Source organism: Microtus ochrogaster, linkage group LG4 (assembly GCF_000317375.1).
Source record: "Microtus ochrogaster isolate Prairie Vole_2 linkage group LG4, MicOch1.0, whole genome shotgun sequence".
NCBI lineage: Eukaryota > Metazoa > Chordata > Mammalia > Rodentia > Cricetidae > Microtus > Microtus ochrogaster.
In genome coordinates this window covers 64,893,099-64,919,924 of record NC_022030.1, presented here as the reverse complement: position 1 = coordinate 64,919,924, position 26,826 = coordinate 64,893,099, and the positions used below count along the sequence as shown (strand labels likewise).

Here is a 26,826-nt window from a genome sequence, read left to right as displayed (position 1 = left end):
CAGGTGCATGCACCGGTGTCTGTGCTGTGAGGAGACTGCTGCAGGGCAGGTGCATGCACAGGTGTCTGTGCTGTGAGGAGACTGCTGCAGGGCAGGTGCATGCACAGGTGTCTGCTGTGCTGGCCTTGACTCCTCTAGGCATGTGTCCAGGGTGGTAAGAACTGGACCATAGGGGAGTGTGTTGTTTTCTTTTTCTTTTCTTTTCTTTGTCTTTTTTTTTTTTGAGGTGCCTCCATAGTAGCTGAACTATATTCTTTTTTTTTTTTTAATTTAACTGAAATAGAGGCCTGGTTAGAGCCAAGGTATATTCTGTAGGGAAAGCATGCCTTTGACTCCAGTAAAGTTCCTGGCTTTGTGGTGGTGAAGAAGAATTTGTTTCTGGTTTAAATGTTCATCTGGGTCAGTAAGAGGACAGACCATTCCCAAGAGCATATTTTGCTCTGAGGGAGAAAGAAATTGTCCAGTGTCTAATGGTGCAGATCATTAGCTGTGCTAACAACCTACAGGAAAAATCATAACAATGTATCCCTAACACAAGTCAGTGTAGTTACATTTTCCCTGGTGATTTAAAAGCCTGGGGAATTTGTAAAGATAGTTACTGGCTGCACATTTGGAAATGCTAAAGCTGCCTGAGCTCTGTGACATTCTGTATTCACCTGAGATCTCCTTGCCAGCATCCTGAAAGAAACCTGGATTCCCGTTCCTTTCTTCATCTTCAGTAATGGGGTCTCCAGGACAACACGTCCCTAACCAAATTTTGACCTTCCTTCCCTCCCAGCAGTGTAATACTTACCTACCTGGTTGTTCAGATCAAATCCTCCTTTCTGTCACTGTATCCATCAGCACATCCTGTTGGTTCTATTTCTAAACCTTACTGCCATTTAGATCTCAGAGTCCATTGCTCTCCATCTCGCCTACTCAGCCTCCAGTCTCCACTCCTATTCCCTCAACCTCAGTAACAGCCCTGTGTGGGCTCCCATTTCTCTCCTCTTCCTGCAGACAGCACAGTAGCCAGTCAGAAGGGTTTTCCCAAACAGAACTGTGGTGACATCATTCACCCCTTTCTTAGAGCAGATCAGGAACCTTCCTTTGGTGTTAGGACAAAGGTCAAAGATTCCAGTATAGCCAAGAATGTCCTGCATATTTTGCCTGGCTTCCCCACAACCGTGTCAACACCCACTGTGGTCCTTATATCTATTGGGCTGAGCTTCACTAGCCCTCCTTCAGTTTCTTCAGCTCCTGCTCCAGGACCTATACACATGCTGTGTCTTCTGCCAGGACAACTCTTTGCTCCCTTCACCTGTGGTCTAGTCACCCCTCCTTCCCACAGCTCTGTTTTGTCTAGATCAACTTTCCCAGAAACATGATAAGTTGCATTTGCCCCCACCCCACGAAGGTTTTAAGAATTGTCTTCAATTTAAACTTCTCCATATACATTCCTTAGTATGGAGGTTTAATTGTTGTCCACTCCTATGGAAGACTGCAGGTTCCACAAAGGTGACTCTTCATTGTTATAGTGCGCCTGTGTCCTCTGCTAGCTCAGTGTCAGCCACAAAAGGTGCTTCATGAATACTGGTTACATGCCCAGTGCATAAGATGTTCATGGTGACAGTCTTTGTTGACAGCAGAGTTCCTGTGAGGTGTGGACTCTTCTAGGGGAAGAGGTTGAAGTTCTCCACAACACATTCACTGGATGAAACTGATTTTGATTTCTTCATTTCATTGAGCCAAAACTTACTTGTTTTTCTTTTCTTTCTTTGTTTAGTTGAAGCTTGCTTTTACTCTGGACCATGAGACTGGAATGCCTCAAGGATGTCATATCTATGAGTACCGAGACAGCAACAAGTAAGCCACCCACTCAACGGGAAGCATCACCTAAGCATGCTGAGTAGCTGAGGCAGGCTTTCTGTCTCAAACTTTTTGCTACTGTGTGAGAAAATGTCTGACACACACACAAAATATTTTCCCCCACAAAGTCTCATTTGCCTTTAAATATAAATAGAGAAGAACTTGTATAGGGGCTGGAGCAGTGACTCTAAGTACTTACTGTGAAAGCGTGAGGACCTGAGTTTGAACTCCTAGAACCCACATAAAGCCAAGTTCAATAGCACCATTCTGTAACTTCAGTTTCCCTATTGTGGGACCGGAGGAAGAGAGAAGAGAGTCCTTGACACTCACCTGCTAGCTAACCTGGTGTACAGAGAGCCCCTTTGTCAAACAGCGTAGAAAGGGAAAACCACCATTGACGTTGTCCTCTGACCTCCACATTTGCTCTGTGGTACACACTTGTGGACATTTCCACACAGAGCGCACATCATATATACATATATGTATCATACACACATACATGAAAGTAAAATGTGTGAGAGAAATAGCAATGAGTAAGAAGTGTGTTTGAAAGTGAGCTTTCCTTTTCAGGCTCCACCCTCCTACCCACCCACCCCATGCTAATCCCTTGCCTGCTTATCAGATTCAAGTATGGCTTTGTCCTTTGTTGTGATTCTGCAGTCAGTGCCCCCATACTTACTGTTTCTGTGGTGATTATATGGCTTTTATAGTTGAGGGTGTCTGGTGTGCACAGATGGAAAGTGGTGCTAGCCCTGTTAGAAAGTAGGCCCTGACATAATTTTAAAGTACCTTTTCTCTCTCTCAAAGACCCTGACTCCCTGAGTGTGTGTTGTTAGAGAGTCAGGGACAGTGGTGGTGAGTGAGGCAGAGGGAATATGCCTTGACAATGATGGTGTGGTGGTAGTGATGATGATGATGATGATGATGATGATGATGATGATGATGATGATGATGATGATGATGATGATGATGATGATGATAGCAGCTCACATTAAATATCTGCTCTATGTTAGACTTCTGGGGACTGGCCTGTGCCGTTCCTACATACCCCTCATAACAACCTGAAGAGTGTTTTTTATCATCATGCACTGCAGAAACTGGGGCCTAGGGAACTCTGATAGATCACTCCCAGTAATTTGCATACACAGTCAGCTTTAACTTTCACACTGGGAAAAGGCTAGGTAGAAGATAGTTGTTACCACTCTGGGAAACCATATTCAATAATGAGTAGTCCCAGCCTGGACCTAAGAACAGTGTATTCGGGTATCATTGTGTACCTATCCAAACTATGTAGTCTTACGTAGTTGAAGGAACAGGCACCTGCCAACAGAGCCATCCATTTCCTCCCAGAAGTAAAGAGCATGCCTTCCTCAAAAACTCACTGCTCAGATCTGAGCAGAAGATAGGGTTAATGGACTACAATTGTACTCAGATCGCCTTCCAGGTGTCGCTGCTATGTGTTTATCTTTACTCAGATGCTGTAGTTGCTATTGCATAACCCCAATTCCCACCACATGAATTATAGGAATGTCAGCTGGGCATCCTCAGTGCCTCCATTTCCTTCTGGTATGGTGCTAGGTCTAGAAGGCATTTCCAGTGCATCTCAAAGTCATTGTATTCAAAATACTATCTTGGTTTCTTACTGTGCTCAAGTGATTCAAGTCAATCTGGGATTCTCTGGAGCCATGGACAAGATAGGAGAATTTAGCAGATATCTGGATGGCTGGGCAAGCTTTCTTTGGGAGTAAGACACGTAAGCCATAAACAGTGTAGCACCATTGTGCTTCCCTCTCCTTGCTCCACACTGTTCTTCATACCTTGCTCCTGCTGATTGTCAGTAGGTGACAGCTCTAGGATGCAGGCTGTAGCAACAGAAAGTTTTGTTCAACCCAATTTTGACTCAGCTCTCTGCTCTTTGGAAAGGCATTTGCAGAGTTCTTATTTTGTAGGAGAGGAGTACTAGCTGTCTTTCTTTCAAGTTCATGTCTTAGAGGTACCATGCTCAACATTGACAACAGCTTAGGTTGACTTTGAATATGAAAAATTAGCCAAACTCTACATCCTTATCTGACCTTAGCCCCCAGCAGAATATCATTTAGGGGGTTGTATGTATATAAGTCAGTCTTGGTGCCCTGCAAAGCTTGTCAGAGGAAGCATCTGTGGAGGAAATCATACAGGAGCCATGACCTAGAAAGTATAGCTATCAAATGCTTCAGTACACCTTTCGGACACTCGCTTGTTTGTCTTTAACCCACCGTGGGGTCTATTCTCAATTTCCTGAGTCTCAGGTTTCTTTGTCTCTTCAGTGGGTGCTCTCCTGGGCGGTCATGCTGACCATGTGTCTCCATCCTTGAATACAGGATAACCACAGCATCCTTCTTTCCACATCCCAGCAGGATTGTCAACATGGTTGCTTGTTTTCTCAATGCCAGCATCTGGATCTGGATCCAGATGTATAGCTAGCAGGGCAGTGATCAGAGAAGAGGCTGACAACTGACTGTAGTGCTGGTGGCCTCAGTTATGTGTGATGCACTCTGATGAAAGCAGACTCTTCCCAGCATGTGAATTGTGAGGTGAGGCATGGAGGAACCCATGAACCTGACTGACTCCCTACCCTTCCCAGGACTCTACCCTGTGAGTGTTCTCTTTTTATTATTATTATCTAGAATGCCCAAGTCCAAATATGGAATAGCAACAGTTAGGAAATGAAGGTACTCAGAGCCCTGTCCCAGTACTATGGCACCCATTCCTGCTGTCCACTATGATCTGCAGAAGAGAACCACCACTAAACATCTTAAGTTGTGGGCATCTTATGTTATTTAGTTAATAGCAGGGCTAGACAGGATATATATTATGGGCCCCTCTGTTAGGATCTCCTGGAACTAAGTAATATATATGTTCATTCCAACTTGACCATCTTATGCCCCTTTCACTCCTTTCCATTCACAAAATCAATTTGAGGCCCTTAACTATCAATTTTCTCAGGCTTCTCAGGGCTACCTGGAATAAACTGTCTCATCACTGGCATCTTTTCCAAGGTGGCATATTCTGCATTTCAAGAAAACTCCCTCAAATCAATTCTTTTGCAACTGGTCTTGTTTCCTGGCCCCTTTATGCACCTCTTCAGATACTGAAACCTCTGCTTTGGCATACAGTCTCATGTCCCTAGGAGACCCCACGTGTCCTCAATGCACTGTCCTGGTATTTAACCCTGGCATATCTGAGGAGAGAGGCCTCCACACACCTCCATTCTCCTATAAATGGACAGACCAAAGAGACCTCTGGCTCTCATACTTGGCCTTCAGCTGTTTGTCATGTTGTTAGACCTGAACAGAATCATTCTTCCTTCCAGCCATCAGACAGCCTCCCAGGCCTGTGCACATGCACCTTACAGAGGTGTCCAGTGATACAAAGCCCTCTTCCAGGGTTATCCCTGGTATATTTCTTTGAGTCAGTGAAACAAATGTTTGTCCCACAGACCCTGTCTATGCCCACATACCACTTTGTCCACTGCTTACTACATAGTAAATGAGCTGGTCCCCTGGATCTTTTTTCTTTAAGACAGTGTCTACTAGGTAGTCCAAGCTGACTTTAAACTCATAATCATCCACCCTCAGCCTCCTAAATGCTGGTATTACAGATGTGATTCCAGACTCTATTGTTCTGCCTGTTTCTTGGGATAACTCTAATCCTATCTGGATGGGTTCACATCTGCCAGGAAGCAGAGGTCAAGACAGGTTTAATGTGCCACGTGTAAAATAGGAAAAGCAGGCAGGAAACTGGCAAAGCAGTCATAGGCCTCTATACAAGTCTGGCCACTGGGAAGAAAGCAGGGAATGGAGGGGCTGGGTAGAGACTCCCAGGCTATACTTACTTTTGAGTCACTTCAGCCAGACTATTGGAAGCCCCAGGGCCAATGCCCTTTGGAGGTGACTTTCCTTCTTTAGGGTCTGTCCTGTGTCTGGGCTCCACACATATCTGGTAACTGCTGAACATGACTGAAGAAGCGGCAGCAGGAAGAGACAACGTCAGAACTGAGCAGCCACTTCTAGGGCCATCATCATTCACGCTTCATGGCAGGGGATCCAAGTGCACCTTTACCTAGATACCATCCCTGGGGAGGAGAGCAAAGGATTCTGGATCAAGTCCCATATTTTAATTAATCTCTCCCTCTGCTTGGTTCTTCTCCTCTTTCTTCCCCCTGAATAAGCAGATGGAATACTTCCCAGTTGCCCCTGACAACTTCAAACCAGCATCAGCACTTCCCAGCATTTTTGAAATGGTACTTTCTGTCTGTGCTTGGAACTGTTACCAGTTCCACAAGCTAACTACAGTGTTACCTAAGAGCCATTTATGGCAGAGGGTGAGCAACCTCCAGGCCTCCCGTATACGCAGATGCTGCCAGGTCAGAATAAAGAATGACTTTCTTGTTCCTTGTGGAGTCCCAGGTTAGGAAAAAGGGGGGCTGAAATTAAGAGATAGAAAGGGCTTGTGGAGCTAGAGGCAGCACAGCCAGAAGTGCCAGAAGTGACCTCATAGGGACAGCTGCAGCTGGGATATGTGTGGGAGTCAGCCACTCACAGTGCAGGTGTGGGCTTCTGTAACCCCTCACAGCAGGTGGAGTTTGGTACCTCTAGGATGCCAGTACAACTCCTGTTTCCAAAGTTGAACTCTGGGGTAATGTCTCCCCACTGCCTACCACACAGAGGGAAAGCCTTGGTTCTTCCTGCTTTTGCTACCTAGAATGAGATAGCAGCAGCAAAAGCTAGGATACTGCTGGGTACCAAAACACAATGCTTCGTTGCATTTGTTTTCCCTAATAGACGGTAAGAAAACATGTATGTTCTCAGTTCACAGAAAAGGGAACCAGTGATCCGAGGGGTTCTCTGCCCCAGGTCAAGTTGTATCTAAGAAGCAGGGCTAGCAGGCACTGCCTCCTCCAAGAGGTGCACAGCAGGCATGGGCCCAGAGCAACTAGAGAACTGACACCAAGTTGCCTGGAGATGTGAGACAGGGAAGTCAGCAAGACTAGGGTAGCCACTCCTGCATCAGGGCTTATAGTACCTTCATGTATTACTTGTAGCACCTTCAGATTGCAGTCTGTACACATGTAATCTGTGTCTATCAGTGGGCCTGAGTTAGCATCCTTTTCCCAGATTTCCCAGTGGGAAGTAGGAGAGATGGGGCTGAAGGTATGAAGCCCTAAAATTTCTTACTAGAGGTTTCTCATGCTACCAAGCTGGTACTTGGCCCTTCAGCTACTGCTCCCTTCTCAGGCCAGAACTGTCCAAAGCAAAGAAACATGAGCCAGAAAAATGGGCTGATTGTGCTGGCCACTGACCTGCCACAGACTCATCAGTGCATATACACAAACCCAGTGGTCCATGTTCCAGTATGCTGTATGACAGGCATTCCACTGTGTTTTCTTCTGTGATGCATACTAGAAAACGAATTTGTACAGAAAACTCATTTGTAAATATGATTTGCAACCATGTGATATACATAGAGAAAAGCTGCAGGCACTAAGCATATAGTTTAAGTCTTAGTTGTTGTTTTATTGCTAATAAGAGACACCATGACCAAGGCAGCTCTTACAAAGGAAGCATTTACAGGGGACTTGCTTACAGTTTCAGAGGGTTAGTCCATTATCATCATGGCAGGAAGCATGATGACAGGCAGGCATGGCACGGGAGCAGTAGCTGAGATCTTGATCCATAAGCAGTAGGCAAAGAGAAAGAAAGATGCTGGACCTGGTGTGGGCTTTTGAAACTTCAGAGTCCATCCCCAGCGACACACCTGCTCCAACAAGAACACACCTACTCTCACAAAGTCACACTTTATCTTTCCAAACAGTTCAGTAACAGGGGACCTAGGATGCAAATATAAGGCAGGAGGATCCAGAGTTCGGGTCTTCCTTGGCTACATAGTGAATTGGAGGCCATCATGAGCTGCATAAATCCTTGTCTCAAAAACAGAGAACTGATTATCTACTCTGCATTAATCTAATCAGTGTTTCAGTTGTTTCTGCCTTGAAGTTATTACAGATAATTCTGTTTATATATGCCTTTGGGTGCAGGTGCACATATTCTCTTTGAGGGTAGACCTAGGAATAAAACTGCTAATCCTATATCATTGTACCAGCAAGGTGTGAGAGAGCTCAGGTCTTTTCAGATTTCCTGCCTGGTTTCTGGTCTTCTCCTTGTGTGTTTTCTGCCTATTCAGGGTATGACTCCTTTGTTAGTTGTACCTGTTGTACATATCAGACCAGAGAGCGGGAGCAAAGCCTAACGCCCCTGAAGTTCATCGTTGGAGGAGTAGAAGTTAACAGTTAGCATCATTTTTGGTTCTTGGTTTCTAGCTAAGACAAGTGACATTGGTTGTCACTTTGCTGCAAGGCTGTGCCTAAGGCAGTATGATTCTAGAGTCAGTGACCAGGGGTCTCCAGATTTGGGATAACTACAGACAGAATCATCAGTAAACTATTCTGTTTTTTACTGGAAATGTCTCTTAGGGACTAATTTTATGGCTGGTTCTTCAGCCCTTCCATGGTTATATAGACGTTCCTTCCCTGTTTGATGTCACTGTACTTAAACTCATACTATCTATGACTCCTTAGCCTGTGACAGTCACATAAATCAAAGAAATTAGTAGAAAATTACCAGAAGAGTTGAGTTCTGGATCCTTCTTAACATTACAAGAGATAGTAAAGAAATTCCTGATGAATATATCATATGAACATGCTACCTAAACTTGTGATTCTACAGGTAAACAGGAATTCAGAGAGATTTGCAAACCTCCAGAGCCCAGGGCATTTACTGTGCCTGGATTCCATGATTGAACCTTGAGTATGCAACCCCCAAGATCAAAAAGGTATCCTAGAAGAGTTGCTAACCCACCCCACTAGTTTATTTGTCCTTTTGCTTCTTTCTCCAGTAGCCTATTCTTACAAATTCCCTATGGCGCTCACATCTGCCCCCTCCCCCTTTCCCTGGTACTCATTGCCAAGAATGTAGGTTCAGGTCGTCAAGGATTTCAAACTAAACAGAATCCTCCATGCCTTCCTGTGTGCAGTGCTAGAGGGCTACAGGTAGCTCTCCATGGCCTCCCTGACCACTAGGCTCGGGTCTCTTAGGCCGTTCTGTCTCCTGTTGTCTGGTGCCAGGTGGTGTCCAGAGCAGCTGCGGTCTGTCTTCTCGACCAGGCTGCTCAGACTGCAGGAAGGATCCATAGTACTTTGCAGTCTCAGCTGCACTGTTTGCAGTTTATGAGTCCTAGGCAGATACACAGAAAGAATCTTTCTGCATTCCCTGAAGCAGAGAAATGAAGAGCACAGAGACCCAAGCCTAGCAGTCCCTAGAGACTGCTGGGAAGTGCTGCCATGGGCCTGGGAACTTTCTCATTTCTTCCCACACTCCTCCCTTTGCAGCCTAAATAACTACCTAAAGATGACCCAAGGGATTTTCCCACAAGACAGAAAGAACTTCAATATACCAAGAAATCTCCCAACTAAAGATTTCTCAGCTTTCACAGCGACCTTATTAAAAGAAAGTGTGCCCTTGATTGACACAGGGTGGCATTAAATGACTTGAGTAAACTTGCCTTTGCTTAACTCTGCCGTTCCTTCACCTTAGCTGCTTGTGATGAACTGCTGTTCTTTCTGTGGGCCTCTTGGGGCTCCAGTGATCCAGTGTGACTTGGAGCCCTCAGTCATTTCCTTACAGTTGCTTTATACAAAGCATGTGGTGACAGTCTCTTACCATGATGGGATGGGGATTGGGGGTCATCAACATTTTTATTGTCTCAGAATCTATACTGGTCACAGCTATACTTTCCTTTCAATTTCTTGGTCTGACCCAAGTTGTTTCCTTAGCCTTCTCTGGCACCTGTGGAGGCACACATCTGTACCCCAGAGCCAACCTCTGTAAGCACATGGTCAGTCAGCAGCTTCCAAACCCAAGAAGGCTTGCTCCCCCTTTTTCCTTTTTTTATTGTTTTTATTGAGCTATAAATTTTTCTTCCCCTTCCCTCTCTCCCCTCACCTTCTACCCTCTCCTGTGACCCTCACACTCCCAATTTACTCAAGAGATCTTGTCTTTTTCTCCTTCCTATCATAGATCCATGTATGTCTCTCTTGGGATCCTCCTTGTTGTCTAGGTTTTCTGGGGTTGTTTACTGTAGGTTGGTTTTTTGCTTTATGCCTAGAAGCCACTTGAGTGAATACATGTTATATTTGTCTTTCTGGGTTTGGGTAACCTCACTCGATATGGCTTTTTCTAGATCCATCCATTTGCCTGCAGATTTCAAGGTGTCGTTATTTTTTAATCACTGAGTAGTACTTCATTGTGTAAATGTACCACATTTGCTTTATCCATTCTTTAGTTGAGGGGCATCTAGGTTGTTTCCAGGTTCTGACTATTACAAATAATGCTGCTGTAAACATAATTGAACACATATCCTTGTGGTATGATTGAGCATCCTTTGGGTATATATGCAACAGCGGTATTGCTGGGTCTTGAGATAGATTGTTTCCTAATTTTCTAAGAAATTGCCATACTGATTTCCAAAGTGGCTATACAAGTTTGCACTCCCACCAGCAATGGAGGAGCAGTCCCCTTACCCCACATCCTCTCCAGCATAAACTGTCCTCAATGTTTTTAATCTTGGCCATTCTGACAAGTGTAAGATGAAATCTCAGAGTCATTTTGATTTGCATTTCTCTGATGGCTAAGGATGTTTCCTTAAGTGTCTTTCAGTCATTTGAGATTCGTTTGTTGAGAGTTCTCTGTTTAGGTCTGTATCCCTTTTTTTTTATTGGATTATTTGGGTTTTTATGTCAAGTTTCTTGAGTTCTTTGTATATTTTGGAGATCAGTCCTCTGTCTGATGTGGAATTGGTGAAGATCTTTTCTCAATTTGTAGGCCACCAATTTTTTCTTGTTGACCATGTCCTTTGCTTTACAGAAGCTTCTCAGTTTGTTTTTTTTTTTTTTTTTTTTTTTGGTTTTTCGAGACAGGGTTTCTCTGTGGTTTTGGAGCTTGTCCTGGAACCAGCTCTTGTAGACCAGGCTGGTCTCGAACTCACAGAGATCCACCTGCCTCTGCCTCCCGAGTGCTGGGATTAAAGGCGTGCGCCACCACCGCCCGGCTTAATATTTATTTATTTATTTATTTATTTATTTATTTATTTATTTATTATGTATACAATATTCTGTCTGTATGCCTGAAGGCCAGAAGAGGGCGCCAGACCTCTTTACAGATGGTTGTGAGCCACTATGTGGTTGCTGGGAATTGAACTCAGGACCTTTGGAAGAGCAGGCAATGCTCTTAACCACTGAGCCATATCTCCAGCCCCGCTTCTCAGTTTTAGGAAGTTCCATTTATTAATTGTTTCTCAGTGTCTGTGCTACTGGGCTTATATTTAGGAAGTGGTCTCCTGTGCCAATGCATTCCAGTGTACTTCCCACGTTCTCTTCTATGAGGTTCTTGTTAGATGTTGAGATCTTTGATCCATTTAGACTTGAGTTTTGTGCATGGTGATAGACATGGATCCATTTTCATTCATCTACATGTTGATATCCAGTTATGCCAGCCTGCTCCTTTTTAACACTTCAAGAAGTTCTAGAAAAGACTGTGATCTTTGGGTCTATCCCCCTTTGAATGAATAAGCCACACCTTTGCTGTCCAGTAGATTGTGAGCTGCAGCCTCTTTGCACCAGCATGCTGGTCCAGATACTAGGCACATTCAGAAAGTGAGAGTGGCAAGTGCCTGCTGTAAACACCCTCCTCGGGCACCAGGCCTGTGACACTCACATGTTAGCCCTACAAAGAAGCAGGCCACAGGACTGCAGGTTGGGTCTGAACCTGAAGAAAAGTGCCTATGGCATTCACCTGTGGCAGCTACCTGGCAGGTGACCAGAACATGTTTGGCTCACTCAGCTTTTGGCTATGCTCTTCATAGGGAAGTGTTTCTGATCTGTCGTCACTGCTACTCCCCTGCTCTCTGAGGCTTTTTTCTTGGTGGTTGGGCAGGAAGCCTCCAGAGCCTGAAGGAATTGCCATACTTGATGACAGACAAAGGCTATTGATGGCTATAAATCACTTAACTGTTTCCTGGCTCTTTGGAAGGGAAGGGGATATGTTAACTGTTTTGAGGGTACTCTTCTTGTTGTGGGCACCCAATTGGGAAGGGAGCTCACAGGGTGACTCAAACTGTGCCCACTGAGTTAAGTAGGAGGAAATAGCCCAAACCAGCAAAGCCTGGCTGAGGTATAAAACACAGGTCACCCCGCTGACTTGTAGCCCTACCTCACTGGGCATCCTCAGGTGACCCACCCTACCTCAAGTACTACTGGGCCAGGCTCCAAAGTGAGCAAGCTAGAGGTTGACCAATTGGGAGCAGCACACTGAGCGGAGACTGTTCTGAGTGAGCAGATATGGCTGAACCCTAGGTGTGGAGACTACTCTCACCACCACAGACCTGAAGACTGTCTAGAATGATCTGATTCTATAGTCAATCCTCGGGGTGGAGGTGCTCCACTTGCCCTGCTACAGCTTCTATCTCAAAAACTGTAACATCACTGTCTGCCCTTCTTGTCCCCAGTTTCTTCACACAGGACACCTCGACCATCTTCTGGATATCTGACTTTAGCTGTGTTGCTGACACAGATGTGTAGTGTTTGAGCTGTGTAGAATATAGGGATACAATTGTTCTGTAGCCCCTTATTTTCACCTGGAAGAGGGTGTAGTCTTTGAAGCATCAAAACTTTGTCCTTTAATGCATAAACTATACTTCTAATGGTGCCAGCTAGATATAGCAGAGTTATGTTAGCATGTAAAAAGTAGGGGAGGTTGCCAGGTGGTGGTGACACATGCCTTTAATCCCAGTACTTGGGAGACAGAGACAGGCAGATCTCTGTGAGTTTGAGGCCAGCCTGGAGCTACAGAGCAAGTTCCAGGACTGACTCCAAAGTTACAGAGAAACCCTCTCTTGAAAAACCAACCCTTCTCCCCTTACAAAGTAGGGAGGTTGTTGCATTAGACTGTGTACACAGTGCTGGAGATTGATCTGAGAACTTCATACACACCAGGAGTGCTCTACCATGAACTACATCCTTAGATATTTTTAAGTTCCTCTTTTGAGACAAGGACTTTCCAAATTTCCCAAACTGGCCTGACAGTCTTTGACCTTGAGATTCTTCTGCCTTAGCCTTCAAGTAACTAAGATTACTTGACTGCAGCTGAACATGCCCAGCTGAACATGCTTTCTGTAGGGTCTGCGCACTCTTGACAGCCTTTGCCCTGCAGTCAGTGACCACGGGTGTGCAGGGTTTTCACTTGACTTTACTGAAGCCCTGCCCCATATGTCTTTGTCTCTGCCCTGATAGTCAGACCTGTCTGTCACCTTACCACTATCTCTGTGGTAGCTGTGAGCACTAAGCCTTGTGGGACAAGTGTTAGAATTGCCATCCCAGATGAGAAGAGGTTATAGTAGGTTATAGTCAGAGCCAAGTACCTGTTCCCTACAAACACATAGCATGGTGTTTCCCAGAGCTGTGTTTGATGTTCATCTCCTGGTTCTGCACCACCTTTTACTCCCTGAGACTCTGCGTGTTTCTGTTCCACATCTGCCAACTAAGCTAAATTGACTCAATTTGACTCAACTACTTCATGGCAATTTCCCATCCTGTCCCATCCAGTCCTGTCCCATCCCATCCTGTCCCATCCCATCTATCCCATCCAGTCCTGTCCCATCCCATCCCATCCCATCCCATCCCATCCCATCAGGAAGCACTTTCTTCCCTGGAGCTTGTGGAACTGCCCTCTTTACGCTAGTGGGTGTCCTCTATCTTTCAGTATAGTTAGTCTAGTCAGGTGGTCACCATGTTTTGTGTAAGTTCTGTTCATGAAGCAGAATGCCCTTTTCACTCCCTCTGACTTTTCTTGGTGTATTTTTCCAGTGCTGATGTCATCCAACTGGACTCCAATTGTTAGCATAACCCTCTTGTCTCAGAACTGCTAGTCCCCTGCTGAGAACTGCAAGAAGGAAGTTCTTGCCTCTGCCTGTGCAACTCTGGAATGTGAATGCTTTTGACTGTGAGATGAAGAGTGCATATTAAAAGGCTTTGCTGGATTCTCTCAAGATTCTGATTCCCAGTGCTGGGAATGGGCTTGGGGCTCAGCCAGAGGCTGCTGAGGAAAAAGCCGGTTTGTTGACTGAGGTTTCTGTCCCACCAGGTCCTGCCTGGTTCCTGCAGTAGTTAAGTCCCAAAGAAATCAAACAGAGGTCTACATTAATTATAAACGGGTTGACCCATTAGCTCAGGCTTCTTATTAACTAATTCTTATATCTTCTTACATTAGCCCATAATTCTTGTTTTGGCTTGGTACCTTTTTTGGTGAGGCAGTTACATCTTGCTTCCTCCGAGGCTGGGTCGTGACTGCAGACTGTGTTTCCCTCTTCCCAGAATTCTTGTTGCCCTGCCTCTACTTCCTACCTGGCTACTGGCCAATCAGCATTTATTTAAAATATAAGGGACAGGGTATAGACCATTGTTCCACAGCACCGGTTTATGGTGGATGAAGTTCTGATAGAAGGTGATGAGCAGGTAATCTGACTCCCTGTGCCAGCAGCAATTACATTCTCTCCAGCCTGGCTGGCACACTGGAAATGTTCGGCAGCAGACACCTGGTGGACACCTCTCCTGCTGCAAGCATGGCTTACTTCCCCCTGTGTCCTACATCCTTTACATGCTGCTGTTTCTTCCAAATCACCAGACTCGTGTCTCCTTTGTCTACTGTAGGAGGTTTTCACAATGTAGCTTGAGAATTCCTGATCTACAAAATCCAAAACCAAATTCTTTATGAGCTTCAAGTTTTAGATTTTAGGGCATTTCAAATTTTATTTTTATTAGGGAGTCTATGCGAAAATTTCCAAATTTAAAAAAATAAAATCTGAAGCACTTCTGGTCTCAACATTTCAAATAAGGGATTGCCAACCTATACTACTAATCATATTTATGGAATATTTAGCAGTGTTCTAGACCCAATAAGAACTGAGGAGTCATCTGCTCCTCCCTGAAAATAACTTGAGAGTGAGATGATCAGTTAAATAGGCCACCTGAGATTCATCATCATCATCATCATTATTACATTTAGATAGTCTTACCATGTAGCCCAGATTGCCTGGAACTTGCTATGCTCCATAGATCAAGTTAGCTTCAAGCCTGTGGCAAACCTTTTGTTCTGGTCTCCTGAGTGTTGGTGTTACAGGTATACACATTCACGCTTTAAATAATTCTTTTTTTTTTTTTTTTTTTTTGGTTTTTCGAGACAGGGTTTCTCTGTGGCTTTGGAGCCTGTCCTGGAACTAGCTCTTGTAGACCAGGCTGGTCTCGAACTCACAGAGATCCGCCTGTCTCTGCCTCCCGAGTGCTGGGATTAAAGGCGTGCGCCACCACCGCCCGGCTTAAATAATTCTTAGCAGTTATTATTTGCTTTGTATATAAAGGACCAACACCTTATGTTTCTACACATTTTATTTTCACCTCAAGATAGTGGAGAGTCAGTGAGAACAATAATACTTGGAAGTGAGAATCTGAGGCAGCTTTTGCTGGCCTGATGGACCTACTGAACTTGCCATGATTTAATTTTTTCTTGTCTGTAGACAGTTATTGCTTAAACCCAAACAGGGTGAGCATGGTAACTAGCCTCCTTTGTGGGTGACCTGATCAATGAATACTCTTGTCCAAGGGCAGCTGCTCTGCTATAAACACGAAACCCAACAGATTAAGAAAAGCCTCTTCCCGCCTGGGCTGTTTCCTCTAAGCTAACACTTGTCTTATCACCCACTGGGATGCGGTCTGTTGAGTCTGGCAGAGCTCATTAGTTATATGACTTTAAAAATATTGATCCATGGTTTTATGAACTGGGTTCAGAGTGCTTTAAATGGATGTGTTCCCATCCTGCGAGTTCTGGACTTCCCTGACATGTGCCTGTACCCCACCAGACACACACGCACAAGTGGTTCCCCCTTTCCATCGGGCAGCACCAAAGCACCTGATTTGTCCTCTCCATGTCAAAATACAGAAGCCTATCCTGCCACTGCTCACAGAGCATTTGCTTCTCAAAAGAAACCCCAGCTGAGAGAGGCAGTACATGTCCTTTCCTTCCTCTGCTGGATGTCTCTGGGAGCCTGGTTCCTAATTCCTTTGTCACCCTATGTGGTGTAAAATATGAAATGGCCCATAGCTTCATGAGTTGAAGGCTTGGTCCCTCTCTGGTGACTGTTTTGGAAGGTGGCAGAGTCTTTAGGAGGAACTAGGCCCAAAGGATGGGAATTCTTGTGGTCTGTACCTTGCCCTTGGCTCCTTCCTCCTGCCACTTGCCGCTTCCTGGCCACAGCTAGGTGGGCTATCCTGCTCTACTCATGTTCCCATCTTCGTGCTCAGTCTCTCTGCAGGCCAACAGACCATGAACTCATACCTCTGAGCCCAAGCATATTTCTTTTACCATGTCTTTTTTCCTTGGGTATTTGTCATGAATACTGCTTTACATACCTGTCTCTGTGGGCTCTCTTAGTTCCATGCTCTGCATAGTGCTTGACTCTAGCAGGTGTCCAGTAAAGGTTTCTGGGCAAGCAAAGGAATGAAGCTTACACTGGGGTTACAACATGCGTAATTATTAGTCTTCTAATTTGTGAGGTGCGTGATAGAATCTTCCAGGGCTCTGCATTCTGGGGCATTTCATAAGAGCCATTTTTCTAAGTTTAGCCATGAGGACAGAACTATCTGGTGTGTAATACAATCTGCATATAGGGTCTTGGTGATTTCTGCATCTCTCTGGCTATAGGATGGGTCTCTGAAGAGCACTGACTTAGCTTCCATGGTGGGCTGACCTGAACAGGAAGTACTTGTAAGAATGGTGGCGATAGGTGTGGAGGCTGTGGGTGGGTGGCCCCATGTAAATGGGAGCTTTACTTCCCAGAAGCCCAATGGCAGCAGCAGGTTTCTGGTCTTGTTAACTCAATGGGCACAGGAATAATAATAATTATTATTATTGTTGCTCTTGTTATTAAAAAAATTTAGTGGCTGTGTACTATGTCCTAGACACTGTTCAAGGTACTAGGAATTAAGGCAGCAATATTAGTGGTTCAGGGTAGCTATGATGGCAGAAGAAGGCAGAGGAGGGCAGAGAAGACAAGTGGAGAGGCCCATCCAGGACTGCTGTAGAGAGCAGCTGAGTGAGCAAACTTACGAGGGCATCACTGAGAATGGGTCTGACCACAGCTTGTCCATGAACTGATAGGGCTGGAGCAAAGCAAGGATACATGTATAAAGACCCCTCAACCATAAGCCTCGCTCCAACCTAAGTGTGTCTAGCTCTGGTGATTCCCTAATGGTTTCACAAGTGCTACTCTTTCTAGGAAGCTTATTCTAATCTCTCCCCCACCATGTGTGATAGAACTATGGCTTACTTAGATATAACCTTCAATGTCAACAAAGACATAGAGGACAAGAAAGTGAGAAGGATCATCTCCGTTGTACCCTCCAAAGACTGAAGCCTGTGAACAGGCTCTAGGCAGTTCCACACCAGTGGTTTGACAACTCGACAGCCCTGACTATGTCCCTGTGCCAGGATTCAGCCTGTCTGCTTCTTCCATCTGTTCTGGTCTTCTCCAGAGCCTCAAGTGAGCAGATAGAAATCGGGACATGCTTGGTTCTGGGGCCATTGCAGGTGCAGTGTGCATGGTGGGAAGGGGAGTGAGGCAGATCAGGATCCAGGGCTCCCTTCAGAGCTGAACATTGTTCCCAACACTAATGTCCCTCCCTAGAGGCATACTCAGGTTCCTCCCACAGCCTCTGCAGGCCTGGTCTTGTATTGCCCAGACAGAGATTGCCTACACTTCAGAAGGGACACTCAGTTACTTCCAGTGTGTCTTCTTCATTGGATGGAGCCAAACAATGTTGCAACCCAGACCCACAGGGTGGCCCCACCACGCAAATCTAGCTGTTCTGTGCCTCTGACTTGTTATGGGAACGGGCTGCCTATGAAAACTGATAGACAAGCCTGCCTGGTACCAGGGGAGGAAAGGGTAACATCCCATATAAAAAAGGGTTTGAGAGTCTCGGCCAAGTGAGGCCTGAAGTTCTTTAGGGAACAGAAGCCCTGCAAGCATTTGAATCTCATGTGTCATCCCAGAGCAGAGCTCTCCGAAGGGAATCACTTGTTTCTCTACCTCCTCCCACTTAGCACAGCCACCCCGACTCCCACGGGCCTGGTGAAGTCAAAGCTGCAGGTGTTGGTGGCTCCCCAGATCTGGGCCCTGCCACAATCTGGAGCTAGTCATCCTCTGTAGCCGCTGAGACTCAATATCCCCCTGTGAACATTAAGACCTACGGTATCTTCCTGGGAAAGGATTCACAGGGGTAGATGACAAAACACACAAAGAGCTTGTCCGTATTCTTTTTTCCTTTCCACCATTAGTGCCTTCATCACTCCAGCGTGACCTTGGAAAATGGGGCCCACTCCCCAGCAGCCCAGACAAGAGCACTTTCTTAGAGGCAAGTAAAACATACTTTCAATAAAGCAGAGCAGCCTGAGTTCCAAGGAGTACCTGGCTCCTCCTCTCTCCTATCTAGCTGTCTTTTGTAGTTGTGTGTATGTATATATGAGAGAATGTTGTGTTTAAAACACTTAAACAGCTTAGTACCCAAATATTAGCTTTAGAACCAAAGTTGATCCCTCCCAAAGTTAGGGGTGACTCAGTTGGTTCCCCTGAGCTTGTCCAAGTTCTGTTCTTGTTACAGGTCTACAGAGCCAGCCTCCTCTACTTGAGCGTGAGAGGGAGCCCCTGCCTTGACTAGGAGTCTGAACAGGGCCATAGAGCTGTTGCGAGCAGGCAGTGGCTTCTTGAGGTGGTGTGCTTCTGTGTGCCTTGGCCACACCTCCTCTAGCCAGTGGCTCCAGCTCCAGGGGAACTGGAGAAAGGAGTTTGTGTCAACATCATAAAGGAGCCAGCGAGGCCCAATTACCCCTTGCTACAAGGCCACAGGGCTCAAACTGCTGCCTGGTTCTGCTTAGGGGCCAGAGCTGCTGCCCACGTGCAGGCCTGCCCCGTGCCTCTGTGCACGGAGCTGAGCTTTGGGAAGAGCAAGTCTTCGTGGCTAGCTTTATGCTGACAAAGGGCTTTCAGTGCTGTCAACTGGCTGGGAGCAATCCCTTCCCCCTCCCTACCGCAGCCACTGGGCCTCCCTTTGGCAGGGCCACAGGGCTGCACTTGGCTGTCTAGCCTCTGGAGACTTCCTTTTGAACTAGAAAAACATGGCTCAAACGTGCCTCACTGCAGTAGGGCTCCGCCTGCTGAACCTATAGAAAGGCTTGGAGTAGATTCAGCCCCACAGACTAGAAAACCTGGCTCTGGCCTCACCCACAAGGCCTGTTATGTCTGGCTCCAGAGGCATGCTCCTCTGGGGTTTTCCATGCCTGTGAACTAGGCCCCATTCATTTCCCTGTGGTTTCACGGGAACATCCAAACGTTGAGCAGGTTGCAGGGAGCCCAGGAGGAAAGGGGTCAACTAGAGGCTCTAGTTGTGACGTGGGGTGGCCCTGTGGTGCAGCCATGGTGGGCGCCTTGTCAAATTACTGCTGCCTCTTCTCCCCAGGTGCCCCTCCCCATTCCCCTGCAGCTTGGACTACAGCTACCCCCCTCCCCAACGCCTCCACTTTCCAGCTTCCTAGCCACCAGCTCCACCCTGGCCTGGCCTCAAAGGGAACTGCAACAAAGACCTCTAAAGTTTCCCACCCCCAGCAGCCCTCAATTTAGTGCTGATCGGACCACTGACTTCCCATCACGCCCCATTCCCTTGCCGTTTTCCACCACACTACACTCAATTTGGGGCCGCTGAGAGAGCAGCAGGTCTCCTGTGAAGGCGGCTGCTGCCTCCCCACCTTGGGTTGCCCAGCTGTAGAGACGGGGCCATGCTCCAGCACACAGCTCCTGTGAGAGCCCAGCAGCTGCCTTCACAGCTACTAAGGAGCCCAAGGGCTCTTTAACCCACAGTGAAGATGTGCCCATGTGGTTTTCAGAAGAAATGAATTTGAAAGTGGCTGGGAGCAATTCTTATCAAATTTCCAAGTTAGCAGTTTCACCAAGAGCTAATTGAACAATCTCTGTGAGTGGCCTAATTCCATTAGCATGAGATTCCCACAGAGTCTGACAAGTGCCCTGGTGGCTGAGGGCAGAGAGGCTCTTCCTGTCTCACACTTGGTTTTGGTCTTTGAAAATGGATGCAGTTTCAGGTTTCAGCAACAGCCAGCCCCTCAGCTCTGGCCTTGTAGGCTTCAGTCCCAGCTCAGCTCCAGACCACTTCTGAAGCCACTTTGCCAGTGTTCTGGGTATGAAAAGGGTGAGATGGGTTTCTCTGGGCTAGCAGGTAAATTGGATCTGAGGGTAGAATAACTCAAAGGCCCCACCTCCCTTGCCAGGCAGTATTGAGAGGCCAGGTGCAGATGGCTAGAAAATATGAAGGCAAGGCCTGAGGAGGCTGGGTCTGGACAGGGCCTGCCCACAGCACTTCATTCCCGCCTGAGGAGAGACCCAAGGTTAGTGCCATCCTCTTCTCTCCACTGTCCAGTGGGCTTGACAGTGCTCTGGGGCTACCTGTCTGCTCTCCGGCTCAGTGCTGAATGAGGAGCCTGGGGAATGTAACATCTAGCTTCTCTGTCCCTGACCGGCTGTGAGATTGAGCAAGGGTCCTCTCTTTCTGACAGCTGCAGCATGGTGTCAGAAGTGACCGGTGACCTCTAGGGTCTATAAGGCAACAGCATTAGCTGCCATGGGTCAGCTTTGCTACAGAGAGCGTGGTCAGGACGGAAGCTGTAGACCCTTCTGCACTGACTTGGGAACTCACCTTCTCTAGAATCAGATATGAGACAGTGACTTTCCTTCCACCTCCTCTTCTTGGCCTTCTGGCTGGTTTCCATCAGGCTGTCTCAGAGCATGAGCCCCTGCCTCAGAGAATATCTTCAGCTCATCTGAAAATAGTCAGAAGGCCCTCCCCGGCTCCCTTCCTTCTGACACTGATTCTCGCCGTCACCGAATGGAGCATCATCTTGCATCTACTATCAGCCCCAGGGGCCCTTTCCTACCCTTTCCTTTGCTCTGCAGAAATTCAACGGGGCAGCCTGCTGCAGCTCATCTACATCCCTCTGACTCAGTCTACCACCTCCACCCTCTGCCCTGGCATCCTGAGGGCCCGTGCACACACCTTGCTCACTTGGCTCACTTAATCCCTGTGCTGCCCCATTACTGCTTTGGCTGCTGTCTACCAGCCATGAACTCCTCAACCCTCACCCCTATTGGCCCTGGTTTTCTTCCCCACCTCCAACCATCACCACATTCTTAATGAAACGTCTTCTTGTTCAGCAGCCTTCCAGCTCCCAGGTGAGGTCCAGGCCTCTCAACTTGATTCCTTACTTTCCACACTGAGCTTTTTATGTTTCATTCTTGGTTCCTTGACATCCTTTAGAATTAATCCTGCTTGTAAGCATACCTCCCTATAGGAGCATCTTAGGGGTGGATTGAGACATTCTGCCACCGAGGCAGCTGTCCCCAGGAGCACAGGCTGCTGCTTAGGGAGTGTAGGAGTTGGAACAGATCACTTGCCTATTCGCACATTGCTCCTCCCACCCAGAAAGAGAAGAGCATCCTCAGGCCATAGGAGAAGTGCCATAGGAGAAGGGCAGAGTGAGGCCACTGCTAGAAATGGGGGAAAAGTAATCCAACAAAGAGACAGCTAGCCCTGAAGGCTGAGGCCTACCAGCCACTGGTGTTGTAAATAACTCTGCCACTGTATATTAGGAAAATGGTACTCAATAGATGGGGTAGGGATGTAAATGAATAATTAGGAGACTTGGTGGCTCCAAGTTATCAGCATGACTGGCAGGAAGTATTTGGAGTCAGAAGCTCCTGGGAACTAAACAGAAAGAGCAGGGACCCAGCAGTCCTACCTTCTGAGCGGGAGCCGGATGTGATTTGTCCTGGGAGCCCTTCACCTCTGTGCATGTTGTTGAGCATCCACCCTGGGACTAGAGCATGCACCATGAGATATAACCTAGGACCAGGAGGCCATCACAGTCCTGAAGACCAGGTACTATGATGGGGACCAAGAGGATGCTGAGAGAGAGTTTCCTACATCATTGTCCAGACTGAATGATATCCAAAGAAAAGAAGTGAGAGGAGAGTGGACTCTGGGCTGTGTGAACAGACACAAAAGGACAGAAGCCAAAAGGGCCTCAAAAGATGACTAGGGCTAGAGTAGGTGGAGCAGGAAGAAGGCTGATGCAGTTTGGTGTGAAGGCAACAGAGCAGCAGGAGATGAAAATCAGGACAAAGGTGATGACATTGTGGTGGAAGAACTGGGGAAACTTCTGGAAATCTATCCCAAATCCTAGGGTTGGAACCCTTGACACAGTCTTATATACCCTACTGCTCTAGGAAAAGGAAGATTATAACAGGTCAGGTGCCCAGACAAGAGGAGCAAGGTCTAGGCCAGGGTACACATTACCATAGTCTGTTTAGCACTTATTTAAGGCCAGGCACTTAATACACTGCATCTGCTTGGTTGGCATGCCCACCTTCCTCAGAGGCCTGCTTCTCACCTAACCGCTCTCGGATCTCTGTCAAGCATGGTGATTCACACTGATAATCTCAGTCTTCAGGAGGCTGAGGCTGAGGATCTCAAGTCTCAAGCCAGTCTGGGCTACACAGAAAAGGCCCTATCTCAAAATCAAACAAGCGAACAAACTTTTATAAGTAAGCACATTTAGGACACAAACAAACATGTCCCATTTCAGGTCCTCAGATGGTGGGGTGCTGCCTCCAGCAGCTGTCTCTCATAAGATGTTCGCTGAGCACACTCACTTCCTAAGGTGAAGATGCCGAGAATAAAAAATGAACAAAGCAAGCCCTGGCAGCTCACGCACATTTGTATGCATGAGTTGCCTTTCTCTTTAAGTGGTATTAGTATAGTTCTGGGTGAAACTGTCTTTCTATTATAATGTGCATCTGTGGTGTGTGCTTATACATAGGTTAGTTGTTGCTTGCTATGAGATGAAACGCTGGCTCAGTTGTTCCCTGAGAACAACTGGTGAGAAACTGCAAACCTGCCCCCTCTCTCACCAGGTCTTGCAAGCCCTGACAACAGGTAGGGGATGTTGTGAGTGAGGGCTGTGAGCTTTCACCCTGATGTCCTGGTTGACAGCTCTGTCACAGCACAATCCCACCCAAGACCTCCAGAGTTATGGGGCCCTAGTGGCTCAGGGCACCAGATGCTCAGCAGATGCCAAGCCTGGGACTGAGGCCCCATCTCTGAAGGCTTGGCTTGCTGTTCTGGAAGGTGATCCTGGCTGGCAGCCATTCCTGAGCCCCTATTTAGAGCAGTTGTCAGGCAGTTGCTGGGCTCCAGCTCCCCATCCCCAGCGGGGCTGAGTGATCTCATGCCTATGCAATGCTGTCACTGGGGGAGGAGGTGTCCTAAGACTGAAGGCAGGTGCCCGGACCAGAAGGAAAGCCTAAGTCATGGCAACCCAGACAGCTCTCAGCCACTTTCCCAGTCCCATATCCTGATGTACTCCAGCCTGCTTCGTCTGCCCTGGGATAGCATAGGGTATCATTTGAGTTTGGCTGTGAGCTCATCTATGCAGCATTGCCCCTTCCCCACAAGAGAGAATGGGTCAGATGGCTGCGAGCTTACTGGTCAGAGGCCACCATGGCACCCTTGTTTGCACAGAACCCTTATCACAGAGGGTTTGGCTAAGAAAGAAACAGCCACTGGGACTCCAGGGACCTCCACCCTCCACACATTGGGCCACAGAGCCACAATTTGTGAATTCTGGGGTTGTTCTTGCACAAAAGTTCTTGGGTTCTAAGCGGCTCCTGCCACGTCCCCGGACCTGGAATGGAAGATTCCGGGGGCCCTCTGCTGTTCACAGTGAGAACTGCCCGGGATAGACAGGTGCCAGCAAAGAGGGCCCTTTACTAGCCCTAGGTAAGAGTAAAGGATCTCTGTGCATCCCTCCATGGGGTTAATGACCCCACAGGAGATCTTGAGCTCAGTGGAGCTCTGGCTGCTAGTGGCTTTACCATATCTCAACCTGACAGTTCCGGAGTTCCACTGGGGGCATCTTACAGCTCTTAGGGCTCTTGGGGCTCTTGGGAGTCGTGGGGCTCCAAGTCCAGAGCATCTGCCAAGCCCTTTGTGGTGTACACAGGCTTGCCCCTTCCCCTTTCATCTGCAGGTGTGGGGAATGGCTCCCACAGCCGCCCTGTAACAGTAATGAGCCTTATTAGCACCCAGAGAATGGGAACTTACTGCTGTGCCATCCTCCTGTTCGGTGACAGTGTTTAGATTTGTGCTTTGATCTTGTTAAATTGTTGTGGAGGGTCCACAGGCTTATGTCTTAGCTCGAAGGGAGAGAGTAAGGGAAGGATAGATGGGTGGAGAGAGAGAAGATGGACAGATGAATAAGGACTGCTAATGGAAATGGAATCCACAGGTACCAAGGCACCTGAGCAAGGCCAGCCTATGCATCCAGAGCCACACCGGACTGTGATCAGGGTTATCCACGCGCTTCTCTTCTCAAGGCCTTGGGTTAGCCTATGGTATTGTGCAGATGTCCAGGGAAAATAAGTAGTAGGTTATGGGCCCCGGAGAAGCAGCTTGCCTGAAGTCTGTTAGTGCCTGTTTCCCATAGTGACCCCTCTATCACCCCAAACCTTCTCTGTGTTTTTGTTCTTGTCCCTACATGAGCTCGTGAGTAGCAAAGCAGAGGAGCTCCTTTGGAGCAGGAGTCTGGTTCATCCCAAGATATTCTCTGACCTGTAGGTTGAGGCAGGGAGGGTCCCATCTGAACCACTAGCCCAGCCCTGCTCCTGATCCTGCCTGCCAGCCAAGTCCTCACAGCCCTGGTGTGGGGCCCTGCTGCCACCTGCTGGCTTCACTTATAAACTGCAGTCCTGGCTCAGCCCTGGTCCACAGGATTCTGGGACTGCATGAAGAGAAAAAAATCTGGACACATATCTGCCCCCCCTCCCCCCACCCCATAGCAATGCCTGTTGAATAGACAAATTAACAAACATGGGAGCATCTGGGTAACAGACAGAGCATCCCAGCACTCTGGAGGCTGAGGCAGGGAGAAGGATTATCAGATGTGTTAGTCATTTGTAAGGTGGATAGGAAGAAGGGAAGGCACCACTGTGTCTTGGGCAGTTGATATCCTGCCTGTGATCACTTTGGGAAGGAAGATTGGGAGAGCTCTGTGATTCACTGAGAGCTCCAGCAGAGTACGGCAGAAGCAGCATTCACTCTGCGTCTCGGGAACTTGGGAGTCATGATGGTGATTGGCAGATACTAATAAGCACAAGGACAGATTGGATACTGTGACACAGAATGACTGCCTCAAGAGCTCTGGCTACCAACTAGTGGGCAACACAAAGGCTTCTTTTCTTGAGCTGGGACTCCTGCATAGTGAAAGAATCAGCTAAGGTCCCCATGACAGAGGTGTGCCCAGGCACCTATGACAGAAGCCAGGCCATGCTGAGGTATTTGCCTATTCCTTGCTGTAGAAAAAACTCCCTGAGGCATGACTCTTCATAGCAGGTCTAGTCTGGGCATAGGAGGGATTCTCCCTTGCTATGTCTGACACTCCTCCTAAGAGCCTGTTTAGATGACAGGTATGACCAAGCAACAGTACTCAAATAGAGAATTTTATCCCAGGCTTCCTCAGACACTGCCAAACCCAGAATTGCCTCTGAGGGAGAATCCCAAGTCTTGACATATACAGCTTGCGGAGTCTCCTCTATGTGGAAAAAGGTCTCTAATGGCCCCTGCCTTCCAGGGAGCAAGGCTTCTCTCACTCAGGACATCCAAACTACAGTAGGATGCACACTCCCTTCCTGAAAAGCGTCATGGTCAATCCACTTACCTGAGCCCCAACTGCCAGGGGAGACCAGCATGTGGCCTGCCTAGGATTGGAATCCAGGTAGCTGACCTCAGGGCTGGTTGATGCTAACCCCTGCCTTGCCTGGCTTCCTGCTCTTGGCACACTTCCTCCATCTTCCACCAGTCCCCACTTCTCCCCACGAGGGCCTCGACATGTTTTCATCTTGCTGTTCAGAGCTTTATCCGCGTGTACTTACAGTATTTCTAATTACACTGGAGTGAAGGACAATTAGAATGATAGCCTGGAGGAAGCCCAACCACTCTTTCCACCAGAGATCTTTACTCTGCACCATCTCTGGACCAGGTATGACCTGAGAGCATCTGCCCTTCAATGGGAAATGAGACATTTTCGTCTCTGTTCCCCAGGAGTACTACCATAGAGCAAGGAGACCACACACACATTCACAAACAGAAGAGAAAATCATTATTGACAGTTGACTCTGGGAGAACCAGAGCACGGAGATGAAAGAGAAAGAACTAGAAGGAACAAGTTTGAGCAGGTCACAGGAAGGTTCTTACACTGGGAACTACAGTGTAAGAGAACCAGCTGAGCAGAGGTCTTGGGACAGGGACAGTATTACCTGCCTCCAGGGTCCCTCTAGTGATTACCCCTCCCCCACAGGCTTGTAGAGGAATTCATGCTCCTGGCCAACATGGCAGTGGCCCACAAGATCTTCAGCACCTTCCCGGAGCAGGCCCTGCTGCGCCGGCACCCACCACCACAGACAAAGATGCTCAGTGACCTGGTGGAGTTCTGTGACCAGATGGGACTGTCCATGGATGTCAGCTCTGCAGGGGCCCTCAATGTGAGTTCTGGTGGGCAGGTAATGGGAAGTCTTGCTTGGAGAAAAGAGACAAAAGCCTAAAATTTGGGCTTGTGGTGACTTTTTTTTTTTTTTTTTTTTTGAGACAGGGTTTCTCTGTGGTTTTGGAGCCTGTCCTGGAACTAGCTCTTGTAGACCAGGCTGGTCTCGAACTCA

The 26,826-nt window shown here is 47.4% G+C and overlaps 1 protein-coding gene across 2 annotated transcripts in view; it reads left to right on the top strand.

Moving 5' to 3' along the window:
- Positions 1-26,826, top strand: part of Dis3l2 (DIS3 like 3'-5' exoribonuclease 2) — a 315,411-nt gene that overhangs the window by 282,365 nt on the left and 6,220 nt on the right. For both annotated transcript variants that reach the window (XM_026786355.1, XM_026786354.1), the window contains 2 exons: positions 1,766-1,845; positions 26,469-26,652. In XM_026786355.1, coding sequence (XP_026642156.1) covers positions 1,766-1,845; positions 26,469-26,652 — 264 coding nt within the window. The remainder of the gene's footprint in view (positions 1-1,765; positions 1,846-26,468; positions 26,653-26,826) is intronic.